Here is an 18,152-nt window from a genome sequence, read left to right as displayed (position 1 = left end):
GGACTTCCCTGCCCATACCTCCTCTGCAACCTGTTAATGAGATGCACTACAGTAGTAACTGCCTCAGCCCAAAAGTGCTATGGTAAGCCGGCCTAGCTAAGCATGCTATGGACCCTTTCCTGAATTGTCATATTCATGCGTTCAGCCATACCATTCGGGGGTGGGGTGTAAGGGGTGGTCAACTGACGCTTAATACCCCGCTCACCACAAAACTGCCAATGCAAGCCAACGTTGAAATGTGTCTAAGACATCGATTTTCTTTTTATGGGGTAAGCCCAAACCTTACGTGAGTAATCATCGAAAGTAACAAAGTACTTTGCCCCACCAAGTGACTGACAGGGCATGGGCCCATATACATCTGAGTGCACAAGAGCCAATGGCTCACTCATGCATTTCTTACTAGACTTTTTATGCATATTTCTAGTATGCCTGCCATACAAACAATGATCACAAGAATCAAAATGTGAAGAGTCAAAAAGTGGAAGATACTGCAAATCACGGAGCATTTTCATTTCTTTAAGAGAGATATGCCCCAAACGAGCATGCCAAAGGGATACATGGGGAATAGAACCCATAGACAAAACATGATCCAATGTATCTCTTGATACAAGTAAGGGATAGAGGCTGCCAGACTTGGCACCCCTTGCAAGTACAAGTCTACCACGAGTAATCTTCCATGCAGATCTCCAAAAGACACAAAATACCCTGCATCATCAAGCTGTCCAGCTGACATAAGGCTATGAGTCAACACATGGACATGGTGTACATCATGCAAGATAAAAGAATTGCTAGAAGAAAACTGCAGCCTAACATCTCCAATGCCCACAATGTCAAGAAACATGTCATCACCAAGACACACAAAACTAGACATGGTACGATAGATATGAAACCAATCTCGACAGGGTGTCACATGAAAGGACGCACCCGAATCCAAGAGCCAGCACTGCGCATACATAGAATGTATCTTAGAAGTCTGTAAGGCACTGCATGAAGAAGCTGCAAGCATGTAATCATCATCTAAATCAGTGGCATGCATGACATTAACCTCTTCTATCTTCAAACTGGACTTTGTAGGTACAATATTGCACTCATAAGACTTGTCCTACACTTTTTCTTTTCCCTTTTCCTTGCGCTTATCATCGCACATTTTATGGCATTGCAGCCTAATATGTCCTGCTTTCCCACAATAATGACAGGTAAGATCAAACTTCCGTCCACAGGACTTACTACGACCACGTGATTTGGACCTGGACTTCTAAGAGTCCCTGCCCTTATGATCATTATCATGCCTGCCATTTCTACCACCTCTAACAATCAATGCATGTGAAGAGCGGGAAACATCATTGTTTCTCCTGTTGATTTCCTCAGTCAATAAAGCACTCTCAACATCTTTGATTTTCAGCCCATCAAGCTTGTTCATGCATATGGTAGTACGGAATACATCCCATGATTCAAGCAAGGTACCAAAAAGAAACAACAAATGCAAGTTGTCTTTGAACTCAATACCCTGTAACAACAGACTCTTCATGATAGCATAAAATTGACTGAAATGAGATGAAAGGGAGGTCCCCTCCTTCATGCGAAGGTTCATTAATTGCTTCAGTCAATATATCTGTGACACAGGCCTCTGTTGCACATAGAGCTCTTGAATCTTCTCCCATAAATCCATGCACTCTGATTTTCATCTTCAACAACATTATGATGGACTTCTTCTAAGAGTGACAAAATAATGGTAGACCCAATGCTGTAGGTATTTGAATGGAAGCTAAGAATGCCACGAACCAAGCTCGGGAAGTTGGGAAGCCTCACTCTGATACCAGTTGAAAGGTGAGAAGGATCGAAGCTTGCTTGGAAGTGAGCCATGGCGAAGAGCAAGAGCAAGAAGAGAGAGAGAGAGAGAGACAAATGGGAACTCCAACAACCACAATGTGTGGCCGGGCCTTCCTTTATTCAAACTGTCACTAAAAGAATAAAGAATAAGTGACTGTGAAGGGCACCTACCACCTGCAATGTGTAGTGGCAGGTACTATCAGTGTAGTAATACATGGGCAGCTAGGCGAATGCGCATTTACCCCCAATAGAGGTGCTATCCCAAAATAGATTTGTAGTGACGCGAAGATCTAGAGATAGCAATTATGCTATAGAGAGACCTCCAAACTTGCCGACCTAATATTGCATTCTAGATATCTTTGCCAAGTCATCTATTTCTAGTGCTATTGATATCAGCAAGTTCCATAGTTGAACTCTTTGTATCCCACCTTGATATAGAAAAAAAGAATCTTGAGTCTTTCTTGATTTCCAATTTGTATAATACTAAAAATGACTATTTACTATTTTCCACATTGTCTTTTATATTGCAAATTTCTTATGATTGACAAGCTAAGATGCTCAAAGAAATCATAACAAAAAAACTAAATCTTACTAGGATACTCCTCATGTCACAAACCCTATTGAACTACAAGAGAAGAAGTTTCTCCTAAAACAAGTCCAGCCTCTTGAGTTCAATGGAAAAAAGAAGAACGTAAAGTTCCAATGTTGACATTTGGATTGAGTCAGAACTATTTCATTGCTACACGGATGAGCATGATGAATGCCAAGATTAAGTTGATTGGTGAAGCACGTCTTTGGTGGAAGTAATGGTACAAGAATAGTGGCATCATTGAAGCTACTATTACATGGGAAGAAATAAAAAAAGGCTTTGCATAGAAGATATATTCCTACCATGTACAAATCAACCAAGACTAATAAATTCTTCAACTTGAAGCAACAGAACTTGTCCCTAGAAGTGTATTTCTCACCCTTTGTAACCCTAATAAAATATGCCCCAATAATGGATATAGAGGACTAGGTGGCAAGATTCTATCAAGGCCTTGAATATCCCTTGGGCACAAAATTGTTATCAATATGGCTAACTAATATACAAGATGTTCTTCTCCAAGCAAAGTAATTGGTAGACACTCTTGACAAGAAGCCTAAAAACTAGAGGTATTGGGGTCAAGACGACTAGAGCAATGGGAATAAATCTTATCTCAAAAGAGGGTAGACAAACCAAAAATATGGCCAAAGAAAGAGGGGTTGGACTAATATTGCAAACTCTCCAACCAAATCCAATAGAAACTATGATCATGGACAAGGTGTTTCAATTGCAACAAAATGGGACATCCAATATCCTAAGTTGAATAATACAAATGGCCCTAGATAGTTCAATCGTTATAATCCAACATCCAATAGAACTACCAATGGTCAAGATAGAGGACATGTAGTAGCAACACAAGCTTACCTTAAGGAGATGGATGAAGAAGATCCAACCATAAAATGAGAGATTGAAAGATCCACTTAAGTACAACAAGTAGGCTCTATACAAGTGGAGCTAGAGCCCACTATAACTTATAGATCATTTTGATACCATGAAATTTAAGCCCTACTCATGACCTTGTGCCAGAGTTTTGTAATAAACTTGGACTATTTAGGTTTTCTTGATACATAAATATTGAAATATAATTAGATACATAGAGGAAGCATAGTGGGTCTTAACCCTTGTCTTAAAACTCAACATTCATATCTCTTGAGATGAGGACATCTCAATTTCTCTAAGAGGGAAAGAATGTTATATACCCAAATGGCAAAAAAATACTCCTACAAGTAGGTAAGCACACTTAGATGATGACACTGCTAGGATGGGTGACCTTCCCAAAAGTTTTTCCTATGTCACAAATAGTACTTATTTCTAGTAGTGTTATGTACGCACTCAATTGTTCTTTTCTACTTGCACTCTTGATATGGACCTCTTATTAAGACATCATTGAGTGTGTCACCATTGAAGAGAGAAAAAATTATCACCCATTAGGGTGGCTCATAAGCCCCTCATAAGTGAAAGAAATATAATGTACAATTGATGTAGTGACCTTTTGCAAGCCAAGCTCCAAAAACTATTAATTGTTTTAAGTTTGTTTAGACATCATTTGCCATTATGATTAGACTAATAAGTCTAAGATAATGAATGTAATAATGCTCATTTTTAGGGGGAGAGAGAGAGAGATAGATAGAGAGAGAGAGAGAGAGAGAAAGGGATGATAACAAAAAATAAAAACAAAAATTAGCATTCTACCTCATGTCGATATAGTGTGGTTTAGGGGTCAAGATAATGAATATAATAATGATGAGTTCATTGACCTTGGATTTTGTTATTTTCATGAAAAAATTAGTGCTGTATTTTATATTCAATTAAAAAATGTACTTGCATGACATCAAGTTTGAGTTAAATTGGTGTTATGTTCTATTTTCAACTTTAAAACATAACTGCATGATATTTATTTTGAGTTAAATTGGTGTAGCATTATATCTTCAATTGAAAATGCAATTACATAATATCAATTTTAAGTTAAGTTGGTGTTGCACTCTATCTTTAGTTAAAAACCGCAACTGTATGATACAAAAGTTGTTTGTAAATGTAATATAAATTGCATTGTCATTGGTTATTAAGTTAAAAATACAAGAATATTTTAATATTTAATACAAGAATATTTTAATATTTAATTAAAATCACACATATATGAGAATATTTTTTGGCCAAAGATATAACCATCAAAAAACACAAGATAATTAGTTTATCAGGACATTGTCTAGACGAATGTACAATCAAATGCCCATCACTGAATTATCATACCATAGCCCATTAGGATACTATCTAGCTAAATACACATAACCAAGTGTCCATCCATACTTAAGGAGAAAGGTAGGATGCCACAATCAAATTGATACCTTTATGTCAAGTTCTCAACAACACAGTGCCAAATTGATGTGATATACTTGCCAGAATATACTCATTTGCTAAGTTTATAGTTGATGGGTAGTTGATTGCCTATTTAACAAGCACCTTATGATTGGATATACATGTGCACACACACCATACTAAGTGGCACAAGAGGACTACCTCATGATATGCATATGTCAAATTCATAGTGTATGCTAATCGACAAGCCACACACACACACACACACACACACACACACACACACACACACACACACACACACACACACACACACACACACACACACACACACACACACACACACACACACACACACACACACACACACACACACACACACACACACACACACACACACACACACACACACACACACACACACACACACACACACACACACACACACACACACACACACACACACACAGAGCGTGTGCGCGCGCGTGCGTGTGCATGTGCGTGCGTGCGAGAGAGAGAGAGAGAGAGAGAGAGAGAGAGAGAGAGAGAGAGAGAGAGAGAGAGAGAGAGAGAGAGAGAGAGAGAGAGAGAGAGAGAGAGAGAGAGAGAGAGAGAGAGAGAGAGAGAGATTACCAAGAATGAGAGCTTGATGGCCTCCCCTAGCCTAGTTTTAATAGAGTTGGGACATATGAGACTTTTGATTGGGCCCAAGGCCCACTTGGCTTCTTCAATTTTTTGTTAGGCCTAAGTGGGAAAATGAATTAGACGATTATTAGGCCACTTGTGACTCCTTAAGAGTAAATAATAATCAATGTAAACATGATAATCATACATCATATTTATAGAAAATTTTGAGTAATTTCCTTAATATCCAATCCATGCATATTTGATATGATACAGTTATTTCTCATGCCTTGAATAGTTATGTCATGTTACTTATGATGTAGTATCATTCCATTATACCGAAAAATTCTTAGGTTTGCATCAACATGATTTTTATACAAATATGGTTTCTATTAAATATTACAGACATTGTTAAGATATAGCTTTTAGCAAGTTGTCCAAACATACAATGTAAGATGTGTTCTAAAATATACATATTTAAATACGACTTCTTAAATGCTTGTGCTTTCTATAATATTGATGCGAGGAATATCTATGTGTGATGTAAAAGCTGAGACTTGCCAAAAGCACAATATTACACATGATAGAGTTTCTTTTGATAGCCTTTGTGCTTAAATCATGAAACACCAAGGCATACATGTATAGGAGTCTTTTAGACATTATGAATTCTAGTGTAAAAAGTGTTTCTTAATGCATATGCCACAACAATAAATTTTGATGCCTATGTGTGGAATATATATGACCCACAATACTCTTGCTACAGGAAGTGCATTGTGTTTTTGAGAAGCTGTGCTTTACCCAACCTAGGTGCAAAACACCTAGTTATCTCTTATGCAATACTCATTAAGGTTTTACATCGAAATATCATGCATCATTAAACCCATCCTCCCCTAGAATGTTAGCAACTGAGTGTGTTGAGAGCTCTCTTTTGGTTCACCCCTATCCCAAATTCCTAATTTCAAGAGCTACCAAGAGTCACAATGGGACTACTATATGTTGCCCTTTATCACATAAAGTTAATTTTATATTGATGCCTTCAATCAAACTTTTTATCATTGACACTTTCTAATCGAAGATATTCAAGAAGTTTTCTCACTAAGACTTTGCACTCTTAGAAGAGTTAGTAGAGTGGCAGCCCAATAAACAAACTTTATTGCCTTTAGTGGTTTGAAAGGCCACTTACTCTCCCTTGTGACACCATGTGGTGATAGCTCTTCCTATATGCATAAAGGGGGGTAAAGGAGATGCCGAAGTGTTGGATGGCTAGGAAGCAACATTGAAGTAGCAAAAGTAGAGCTATGGAAATAGATTACATAGGCACTGTGGCAAATGGAGGAGACATGGAAGAGTTCAAGAAAAAGTTATGTGATGACCAAAAGCTCTTGAACCAAAGAAAGAGAGACTTTATTGGAGAAGGTAAGCAGGTTCTTCGTGTCTCTTTGGCATTCTCTCTACCTAGGGTCTAGCAATATGCAGAATACTCTTGGTGTAGTCTCTACATGTATTTCATGGGGAAGCTACCAATTGAAGAGGAGTTTTCCATGTGGTTTTAGCAAACTTTTGCCTCCAAAGTGTCTCTTGCATAGTACATCCTTGTTGGGTAGAGGGTTGTTCTTGGGGTTGATACTCTTGAGAGAGCAAGATCTGGTACTTGGATCTACAATTGGCTTCAAAGGCTGTCTAGTTTATTCAATTCTTTGGAAAGCTTACTTTAATCCAAAGGAGTTCTTTCAACCAAACTACCTCGTATGGGTTGGTTTTCTTAGTTTTCATGCATGGCTTAATGGAGAGGTTTCACTGCTTGCAAGGCACTCGAGTCCTCCATATCCTTTCAACAATATTTGCAAATGGAACCCTTAACTTAGAGAAGCATGCGTGTATCTTACGGGATCAAAGGTGCATGATCCATGATGTTCTAGAGTTGGTGGAATCGAATGGAATGGATTGGTCATTGATCTGTGCTTCTCGACTTTTCTCGATACATGCCTTGTGTGTAAAGAACATCGGCACTATGCCAAATATTGGCCCATGAGGATTGAAGGGGAAGAGCTTGCAATGAAGGAGAAAGTAGAGAGGAAGATTCCAAGAGAAAGGAAGACCACATCTCCCCCAAAAAAGAAGCTAGGACCTAAGCAGAGTGACAATAAGGGCAAAGAGAAAGAGGAGCCAATTGCCAAGCAATTACCAGTACAATAGGCAGGGTTAGAGACCTAAGCATGGAGATAAAGAAAATGTCCTACCAAAGAAGGCAAAAACATCTAGCAAAAAAGAAGAAGAAGATGTCTCTTAAAAAGTTGTCCTTCAAGCCACTTGTTAATTAGAATTACTTCATTTTCTTGACAAGGAAGGAGACTAAGATGAGGAAAAAATCTATTTTGATGTCTATCATGAATAGACCAGCTATGATCTCATGGAGTGTGCAGGGATTAGAGAGTGAAGCCAAGAAGGATGCATGCAAGCTACTAGTTTGAAGGAGGAAAATTCATGTGGTAGCACTTTAGAAGTCAAATTGGGACATGCGGAAAAACAAAATATACCATTCAAGGGGTATAGATGGTTAGGGGCTTTTGCAAGCAAGGGAGCACATGCATAATGCTCCTCATCACATGATAGAGTTTCTTTTGATAGCCTTTGTGCTTAAATCATGAAACACCAAGGCATACATGTATAGGAGTCTTTTAGACATTATGAATTCTAGTGTAAAAAGTGTTTCTTAATGCATATGCCACAACAATAAATTTTGATGCCTATGTGTGGAATATATATGACCCACAATACTCTTGCTACAGGAAGTGCATTGTGTTTTTGAGAAGCTGTGCTTTACCCAACCTAGGTGCAAAACACCTAGTTATCTCTTATGCAATACTCATTAAGGTTTTACATCGAAATATCATGCATCATTAAACCCATCCTCCCCTAGAATGTTAGCAACTGAGTGTGTTGAGAGCTCTCTTTTGGTTCACCCCTATCCCAAATTCCTAATTTCAAGAGCTACCAAGAGTCACAATGGGACTACTATATGTTGCCCTTTATCACATAAAGTTAATTTTATATTGATGCCTTCAATCAAACTTTTTATCATTGACACTTTCTAATCGAAGATATTCAAGAAGTTTTCTCACTAAGACTTTGCACTCTTAGAAGAGTTAGTAGAGTGGCAGCCCAATAAACAAACTTTATTGCCTTTAGTGGTTTGAAAGGCCACTTACTCTCCCTTGTGACACCATGTGGTGATAGCTCTTCCTATATGCATAAAGGGGGGTAAAGGAGATGCCGAAGTGTTGGATGGCTAGGAAGCAACATTGAAGTAGCAAAAGTAGAGCTATGGAAATAGATTACATAGGCACTGTGGCAAATGGAGGAGACATGGAAGAGTTCAAGAAAAAGTTATGTGATGACCAAAAGCTCTTGAACCAAAGAAAGAGAGACTTTATTGGAGAAGGTAAGCAGGTTCTTCGTGTCTCTTTGGCATTCTCTCTACCTAGGGTCTAGCAATATGCAGAATACTCTTGGTGTAGTCTCTACATGTATTTCATGGGGAAGCTACCAATTGAAGAGGAGTTTTCCATGTGGTTTTAGCAAACTTTTGCCTCCAAAGTGTCTCTTGCATAGTACATCCTTGTTGGGTAGAGGGTTGTTCTTGGGGTTGATACTCTTGAGAGAGCAAGATCTGGTACTTGGATCTACAATTGGCTTCAAAGGCTGTCTAGTTTATTCAATTCTTTGGAAAGCTTACTTTAATCCAAAGGAGTTCTTTCAACCAAACTACCTCGTATGGGTTGGTTTTCTTAGTTTTCATGCATGGCTTAATGGAGAGGTTTCACTGCTTGCAAGGCACTCGAGTCCTCCATATCCTTTCAACAATATTTGCAAATGGAACCCTTAACTTAGAGAAGCATGCGTGTATCTTACGGGATCAAAGGTGCATGATCCATGATGTTCTAGAGTTGGTGGAATCGAATGGAATGGATTGGTCATTGATCTGTGCTTCTCGACTTTTCTCGATACATGCCTTGTGTGTAAAGAACATCGGCACTATGCCAAATATTGGCCCATGAGGATTGAAGGGGAAGAGCTTGCAATGAAGGAGAAAGTAGAGAGGAAGATTCCAAGAGAAAGGAAGACCACATCTCCCCCAAAAAAGAAGCTAGGACCTAAGCAGAGTGACAATAAGGGCAAAGAGAAAGAGGAGCCAATTGCCAAGCAATTACCAGTACAATAGGCAGGGTTAGAGACCTAAGCATGGAGATAAAGAAAATGTCCTACCAGAGAAGGCAAAAACATCTAGCAAAAAAGAAGAAGAAGATGTCTCTTAAAAAGTTGTCCTTCAAGCCACTTGTTAATTAGAATTACTTCATTTTCTTGACAAGGAAGGAGACTAAGATGAGGAAAAAATCTATTTTGATGTCTATCATGAATAGACCAGCTATGATCTCATGGAGTGTGCAGGGATTAGAGAGTGAAGCCAAGAAGGATGCATGCAAGCTACTAGTTTGAAGGAGGAAAATTCATGTGGTAGCACTTTAGAAGTCAAATTGGGACATGCGGAAAAACAAAATATACCATTCAAGGGGTATAGATGGTTAGGGGCTTTTGCAAGCAAGGGAGCACATGCATAATGCTCCTCATCAAAGATACTCTTAATATCAAATCTTCCCTATCAAGAGATAGGGATGGGAGCATAAACCCAGTTGGTTTGGATATCCACAAACCATCTATCTTCATCTATAGATCAAATAGGTGTATGGGAAGCACTCAACCAAATAGGCACAGATGTCAACATGATCTTCCTTGGGCATTGGAACATGACATTATTTGAGGGGGACTAGTCTCATGGTTGCTCAACCATGATGCTACAAAAAAAGAAAACACAAATTTGAGATCACCCATGAGCTAGTGGATCTAGTTGTCACAGACCTTCCTCTACCTTACATGTGGCATAACAAGCAAGTGGGAAATATGTGGTGTGCTGCCAAGTTGGACAAGATATATCTAAATGATGGATTCAACGTAAAATCCATCTCATGATACTTTTAGATATCTTCACTTCAGATCACATTTCGATCCATTGTTGTATAGTATTAAATTTGTCAACCAAGGCTCAAATTCCCCCCCCCCCCCCATTTAAGCTTCAAACTAGAATAACCCGATAGTGCCCAGCATTCTAGGGAATCTATTATTTTGGCATTGCATGGTAATCCTAATGATTGTGTTCTTCACAACCTCCTCAAGGAAGTGAATTTTTTCTTTCATCATTTGCATAAGTATCAAATTGAAGCTGAACAAAGGGACACTATCTCTTTGATTGATGATGGAAATGGAAAATTTGTTAAGGATATCCATGGGATTGCTAGGCTATTCACCAACCACTTCTCCAACCTTGCCTCCTGTCCTTAAGATGATTATGATCAGATGGTTGATGATTTTCTCCAAGTTGGTAGAGAAATGATTCAACTAAGGGAGGCAACTATGCTTTGCAGACCTTTCTCTATACATGAATTGAAGTATGTGGTGTTCAAGATGAAAAAGGCTAAGTCCTAAGGGTGGATTACCTCCTCGTAGTTAGAGGCCTTTCAAGCAATTTGGGAGTTGTGCATAGTTGAGCTATGCAAAATGGTAAAAAGAATCAAGTTGGCTCATCTTGAAGTCCCTTGATCAAACAAAAATTAATTGTTGGAGGCCATTAAGTATGTTGAATGTTGAATACAAAATCAGGCAAAAGTTATGGCAAGCAAAATAAAGTTTTCGATCATTCACCCACACCAATACATATTTCTTCATGGGAGGAGGATTCATGATGCTATTCTCAATCTTATGTTTGCAATGGATTAGGCCTTGGCTTTTAAAAAGGTTTTGTCTTAATAAATATGGATTTTAGCAAAGCATATGATAAGATTACTAGAGATTCATAATGGAGGTGATGAGAAGGATGGGTTTTTTACAAGGCTTCCTACAATGTTTGGGAATCTCCCAGTTCCCATTTTTTGAATACTTAAAAGGTGGCACCCGATAACCTGCCCATAGGTTTCTCAAAACCATATGATGTGACCTATCATTGGAAAGCGCTTGAAAAATGGAATCTATCGAGCTATAGAGCGCTCAATTTGGAGTTATAGTGTTCAAGTTATGACAAATCCAAAGATTTGACCACGCGTCCCAAACTTATGGGAAATTCCCATATTCCCCAATATGATGTCATATGGTCCAAACATTGTTCTCAAACGTCGTGGTGATTGTCCATGTGAATGGAAATAGCTTCGAGCCATATACCATTAGGCAGTCAGTAAGGTAGGGTTGTCTTATTGCTCCATTACTCTTTGCCATCATTACAAATGCCTTTATCAAGAATCTAGACTTGAGAGTGCAAAGGGGCACCATCAAGGGCCTACCCATTAGTGAGGATAATCATTTTCTTATGCATTTTTTTACAAACAATAACTCCAATCTTGTAAAAGTTGATAAACAATAAGTTGAGGAGGTACTTCAAGTATATAATAACTTCTCTAAATTATTGTGTTCTTTGATTAATCAGAACAAAACTAAATTGAGGTCTCTCTCTCTCTCTCAATGGCACTAGATGTAGCTATAGTGGTTGTTAAGGATCCAAGCTTTCAAAGCTCTCTCTCTCTCTCTCTCTCTCTCTCTCTCACGAATATTCTATTGGCCTTGAAGGGATTGTGCTCTGTTGATAAGCCATATAAGGGTTTTTACCGAAGTCTTAAAAGGGCCCTTGAAAGGTTTTTACCGAAGTCTTTCTTAAAAGGGCCCTTGAAAGTTGAAACAGCCGCACTCTGGAGTCTGAGGCTTTCCATGTACCTTATCGGTTTTGTACGTACCTTATCCTTTGTATTAATGTAAATGCGCAATATAGTAAATAAAAATACTTTGTAAGCAAGCCCGCTAATGATCCATTTGTGAAAGTACAGAACGACCGTATAAAGCGGATTGCACTTGAGTTAGGTCACATGTGCACAGTGTTCTTGTACCCGAGAATGAGTCACGTGCCATGATGTCGCTATGAGAATGATGTGTGCATCACAATCAGGACGAGGACCACAAGCAATAAACTTAGCGACACACGAGCGAGCGTGGAATTAGAAGCTCGCCTCTAGGACCTTTCTAAAACGAGCTGCCGCCAACGAAGCTCGAGGGTTGTGGAGCGAGAGGAAAATAGTGATCAAACACAGAGAGAAATATCGAGAGCGAGCTGCCGACAAGCTGGAAGCTGGAGGACTGTGGGACGAATTAGGATTTGTGCCTGAGAGAGAGAGAGGGATGGACAGCAAAGCAGTTGTGAATTTCAGATACAAACCCTTATATTTTCTTTGATCATAGTTAAATATCACTCTGAGGTAATTGTGATAGTTTTGAACTCTCAGAGCTTTGATCAGTACGGGTTGGCCCATCAGTATTCTTTTAATGAGAGAGAGAGAGAGAGAGAGAGAGAGAGAGAGAGAGAGTGAGATCATGATAATATTCATCCTCAGCAGATCTATGTTAATGGTGAGTATGGCGGCGGCACAGGTACTGCAGTCAATACACTAGCTATGGATGTGAATTCAGCTGCTGCCGGCGGCCTCCCAGTCGCATCCCCAGGCGGCAGCTCCTCGGGGCGAACCGTGGAGGCGATCGAACCGGGGAGCTTCGAGCCGAGCCACCACTTCTATCCGCGCGTTCTGAACGCGCAGATACACCCCTTGGTGCGCTCCTTCTTGGGTCTCGGAAACCACCGCATCGCCAAACGATACTGCCACCTCCACCCGGAAGCGAACGCCGACGCCGTCAGCGCTGTCCTGCGCCGCTCCACTAGGTATCACTGATCATCAAAGCAGCAGCTCATTAATCAGCTTGTTAGTTCTGCAGCAAATTGAACCCAGACACGTACGTGTGTGTGTATATACACACACACACGTCTATATATGTACGAGTCAGAATGCTCACTGAACATGTTGTGTATAACAAACCTCTCTCGTCATACATGCTTAATACTGACCGATCTCTGAATTTAGCCTTCTCTATGCATCATACATCAAAAGGTTTTGACATTCCTATGTGGGAAAAGCGGTTCCTAAGAGCCACCACATACCTGGCTAGTTGCGGTTGGGGGCAACGGGACCGCAACTAGCCAGGTATGCAATCCCTCCCTTGTAGAAGCTTGACATGATGCTGTAACTCAGAATGTGGCAATTATAATGAGGATCCGTTTAAGACTTACTACTGTGATGGTTTCATCAAGAAGAAGAATATTATTATGTGTAAGTGTCTTGCTTGTGGAGAGTCGAGACTGATAATATTGTGATGTGCTGTGAAGATGGGCCTGCCCCCAAGCGTACGTAACTAGGTATGCGGTCCGTAGCCGCATTATTGCCATGTCTGGACGTAGTGTTGGGTTTGACATGGTCAACGTTGGTAAGGTAAGCACATCATGCTAGGCCGGAACCTGCACCATGACAGGCCGTTCACCTAGTTCGTCGTAACTGATGCCACAAAATGTAGAAGACCCTATAATATGAGGGTTGCAAATTACATATATATAGCTTTAACAAACCAAAATGTACGTAACCTGGACTTCCAATACAATAAAATGGCCTTTGAAGTAAGAGGAACAAATTGAGGTAGGGCTGGGCTGCTCGGCTCTGTCTAAAACTTGTTGTGGCATAGTTGAATCGAGATTCAGAAGAATATTACGGGGTGTATGTGGCTTAAGGCTTGTGTGTTCATGCATGATTGTGTCATGTGTGAGCGCCGGCCGCTGTTTCTGATCAGTATATGTGAATGGCTGTCCAGGTTCTTCCAATGGGGAGGCGCAGATCTCTTCTCCACCACCTCAAACAAAGGCCAAAAGAAGCTAGTCGTGGTTGAGACGAATTCCTGCCCGTCTGGCCAAAAGTCCATGCCCCTTGCCAACGAAGACATGGAGCACGCAGGCTATCAGACCCTCCTGGAGAAGTCCTTCGTGCCCTTGCTCAAGGCCAACTCCTACAATGGGCGCCCTCTCCCTGAGGGGGACCTGGCGGTCCTCTACGACAAGAACAAGATGGAAGCATGGGGTTATGCAGCAACGCTAGCAGACCTCACCAACGAGACGGTCTTCTTGGTCCCGTGCTACGCTGATGATTTCAACCCGAAGTTCAGGTTCAGAGAGGATGGCGTCCTGGAGGTGAGGGTCCCTTCGTATCATAAAGACTGCATGGAACCAAACGGGGAGTATACCTACGTCAACGGTCACAATTCAAATATGGCTTGCCCTAATAATGGTGTCAAGCTACTGCAACGAGAAAACGGGATCGACCATGCAAGGGATGATTGTCCAATTTGTCGGCCAGTTGAGCAAAAAGGATATAATGATGATCATGTATGGGTGCCTATCAGAGCTGCATTGCGCTATGTTACGCAGAGGCCATGGTCTCGCATGCCTCCAATATCACGGACACTCATCTACAACCCCGTGCTAGCATGCCTTGCTGGGGGCAGAAACAAGATGCTAGCTGCGAAGGCTTACGATCTTTTCAACGCTGAGATAGCAAGCACGGGGCTCATGATTTACACGCCCGAGACTATATGGGATGTCACCAAGCCAGAGGTTCCTTTGTGGGTGAGGCGTATGGGAGGGCTTGCCGTCGTCAAGGTACCCTATGCTAATGCGGGACAAGGGGTCTGGACAATTACCCATGAAGGTGAACTTCAAGCTTTCATGCAAATTGAGCATCGATATGACCGTTTCATTGTGCAGGTACCTGGTCATGACCTATACAGGATTGATCAAATTTAGCTGACTTATCATAAATCTGTCAATTTTTATGTACATCTTCAAACGTTCGCGCGTTTTGTGCACTCTCTTTGCATGTGCATCTGCATAAATGTGGCATGTGTGTGTTGCATTCACGTCTTTGTGGAGGTTTTTGCAAAAGCATGAATTGCTCCTAGTGACATGCCCATCAAAGCTTCTTCTAGATACGAAGTGCAAAATTGAAACTTCCCTTGCATGTGCCACCCTTCATTGACTCAATTTATAGTCTTACAAATCACTTGGATACATATGCAATACTTACAATGTTATTCCTTTGGTCAATACATTTAAGATTTGTCATTGCAATTTCATCATTAAGCTCTTTGAATGCTTTCCACAAGGGCATTGAATTTTTGTATTAAGATGCACTTTTTATAGCAACACACTTTAGTGTTTTGATCAATATGAGATGTATCACTATCAATATTCTTATTGTTCATAGGACGAGATCTTGATTGCATGTAATTGGCCAAGTACATTATCAACAACTTGCAAGTTGATTTCTCTAGGCCCTTATTGGTAACAATGGGTGGAGCTCCCTTAGTCAACATGGCCGTTTATACCATGTTGGCACAATACCCAACATAAAAAGCAACATATATGCAGCAGACTTGAGGATGATGATTGGATCTTCACCTGAGGGCTTCTTCCCTGTGGCTATCTATGGTCGGAGGGCCCGCTTGCCGTTAGCAAAAACTATAGACAAGGGAGCTCAATCATGGGATATGCTTGGAACGAACCTCTCAGTCAAGGTAAAAATTCCCAATTTTCCATCAGTGTGATTTTAGCTTAATAAATATTCATTCATATAATACGCATTGATTATTCTTGCCTTTTGGAAAGCGTGAATTGCATTATATTGTTAATAACTTGATGCTTTTGTTAGAATTCCGATGGGACATGGGGAACTGAAACTGAGAGGTTGTTGCTAATGGATAGTCGTGATTTCAATCGCATTGGCATTGGTGTGGATGACTTGATTGAGGCTTACATGCAGGTTAGACTACATCTGATGTGTTCGTTTTAAGGCTTAGGTGGCATCATAATGTCAAGATTTCTGAGTCCACATCATACAAGTAACTACTTTTATAGATACGTTAGAAAGTACAACATTTGAACACACAATTTACCCTTTCATACTACCTTCTTGTGTAGACAGTGTTGGCCATGCTAGCCATTGATGGGTTGGCTTGCAATTTGATAACACCAAAGGTAATTTTTGCTTTTAAGTGTTCATACACAATTGAGTTGTATATTTGGTTCATTTGTGTTTGTATTTAGGGGGGTATAATTTTTTTTCCTAAAAAGTGATAATACCATTTGTTTCAAGTGATACATTTTGTATATTTAGGGAAATTTTGGAATGAAGCTTTTTCAAGCACTTAATCCTGACCCTAAGCTATTAGCTGAGATGTATCCTACACAACTAAAGCCACCTATCGAATTGATGGTCCCAACAACTAGCCATAAAGAAGTTCCTATAGAGAGCAATAGCAACAAGCATCAATCTTCTATTTCTGAAGATGTTCTAGCAGCGCAACTTGAGGAGAAAGTTGTAATGGCAGCATCTATGCTCCCCACGGTATGCCTAGTCCCTTAAATTTTTCTAGCTCTCTTTAAGTTTTCTTTTTTTAATTGTATGTACTACTACAAATAAGCATATTTGATGATCAAGATGCATTGTAGGTCTGTGTTAGTCACCACGTGATTAATCTCAAAAAAAGAGGTTTTGAGAAGCATGTCTTACTAATGATGACTTCATTTTATGGCTATACAGTGCAATCAAAATTTACCACATTTGCGTGTGTTTTGAGACATGTTTCATGTACTACTACATGTATTTTTGTGATCATCAATGGTTAAAGTGTCCTCCAGAGAAGTCACCCACATAGTTGATATGTAAATATCAATTATGAAGTACTTTTCATAGCAATCTTCATAGGGATCACATTCTTTCTTTGTAAATTAATCTAGCTTGACTTTTGAAATTTCTTATGCAATTTTAATTTCATGGTGTCATATTTTGCAAGGTTCCTTGTGTTTGTAGCCATGGCACTAGTATCTATGATCATATTTAGCACAAAGTATTTGTATTTCAGATTGTTTAATGTTTTTCAAATAGATCAGCAGTACTATAATAATCAAGCAGAGAATTGATATCATACATAACAATGAAAAGTATCCAAGGATATTGACATTTACTTATAAAATGTTTTAACCATGAAGAAGGTTGCAATTTTTAAGGGATTTGATTTTATGTAGAACATATATTTGTGGAGATCATGTCTCTATGTTCTAGGCTTTGAATAGGGCTTGTAGAGCTAAATGAAATATAATGAGAAATTGGTTTAAGAACTTTAATGAAAGGAATAGTTGTAGAGCTAAATGAAATACAAATGAAAGATTGGTTCAACAATGAGTAGTGCTTAAAGGCAACAATTACGGGGATCACGCCCATCTATGTTAAGGTAAAGAAGAACAAAAAATCAAATCAATTGGGGCCAAAGTAATACGTAAAGCTTAGTCTTGTTAAAGAATACCAAGGGAATGGCCTCTCTGAAAGGTTCATCTCCAAGGAAAATCGTAACAACTAATTGAGTCTTACAAATCTAATAACTACATTTCTTTAAACATTTGATTGTGCTTCATTCGTGCCAAAAATTCTTCAAAAAATGCACTTGTAAGAAAATAATTAAGTTGCTAATTAGTTGAGGATTTGGAAGAATGAAACCTTCAAATTTGGTTGCTCGGATGTGATTAATCAGAGAATATTTGGTTCATTGAAGGGGTCGACTATCAATTGCCCTCATCTTTTAATCCATTTCAAGATTACAGTTTCAACCATTTTTGTCTTGGAACTTGAGATATATTATATTTTCAAAGTATTTGCACCAAAATTGCATTAGTTTTCTCCCATGTCTTCTTTTCTTACACCATTCTCTTTCTTGATTCTTTTCTTTGCGCTTGCTTTCTATCATTGTGAGATTCTTTTGTGGTTGATTTGTT

General features: G+C 39.5%; 1 protein-coding gene across 4 annotated transcripts; it reads left to right on the top strand.

Moving 5' to 3' along the window:
* Positions 1 to 12,418: 12,418 nt before the first annotated feature.
* LOC148015606 (uncharacterized) lies at positions 12,419 to 17,207 on the top strand. Of its 4 annotated transcripts, none has more exons than XM_087665801.1 (8): positions 12,419 to 12,708; positions 12,847 to 13,166; positions 14,144 to 15,089; positions 15,656 to 15,898; positions 16,033 to 16,143; positions 16,302 to 16,358; positions 16,498 to 16,728; positions 16,924 to 17,202. In XM_087665801.1, the coding sequence occupies exons 2-8, from the start codon at positions 12,904 to 12,906 to the stop codon at positions 16,957 to 16,959; spliced, it is 1,887 nt and encodes a 628-aa protein (XP_087521927.1). In that variant the 5' UTR covers positions 12,419 to 12,708; positions 12,847 to 12,903; the 3' UTR covers positions 16,960 to 17,202. The 4 variants fall into 4 exon arrangements, with proteins under 4 accessions (XP_087521927.1, XP_087521926.1, XP_087521928.1 ...); XM_087665800.1 differs by having other exon boundaries at positions 12,881 to 13,166; positions 16,924 to 17,201; XM_087665802.1 differs by lacking the exon at positions 16,033 to 16,143 and having other exon boundaries at positions 12,419 to 13,166; positions 16,924 to 17,207.
* Positions 17,208 to 18,152: the final 945 nt, after the last annotated feature.

The sequence above is a fragment of the Lygodium microphyllum genome, chromosome 24 (assembly GCF_053477565.2).
Source record: "Lygodium microphyllum isolate KBCC chromosome 24, Lygodium_microphyllum_v1.1.10, whole genome shotgun sequence".
In the NCBI taxonomy this organism is placed as follows: Eukaryota; Viridiplantae; Streptophyta; class Polypodiopsida; order Schizaeales; family Lygodiaceae; genus Lygodium; species Lygodium microphyllum.
Note: the sequence above shows the minus strand (reverse complement) of the source record. Positions and strands in the feature narration are given on the sequence as shown.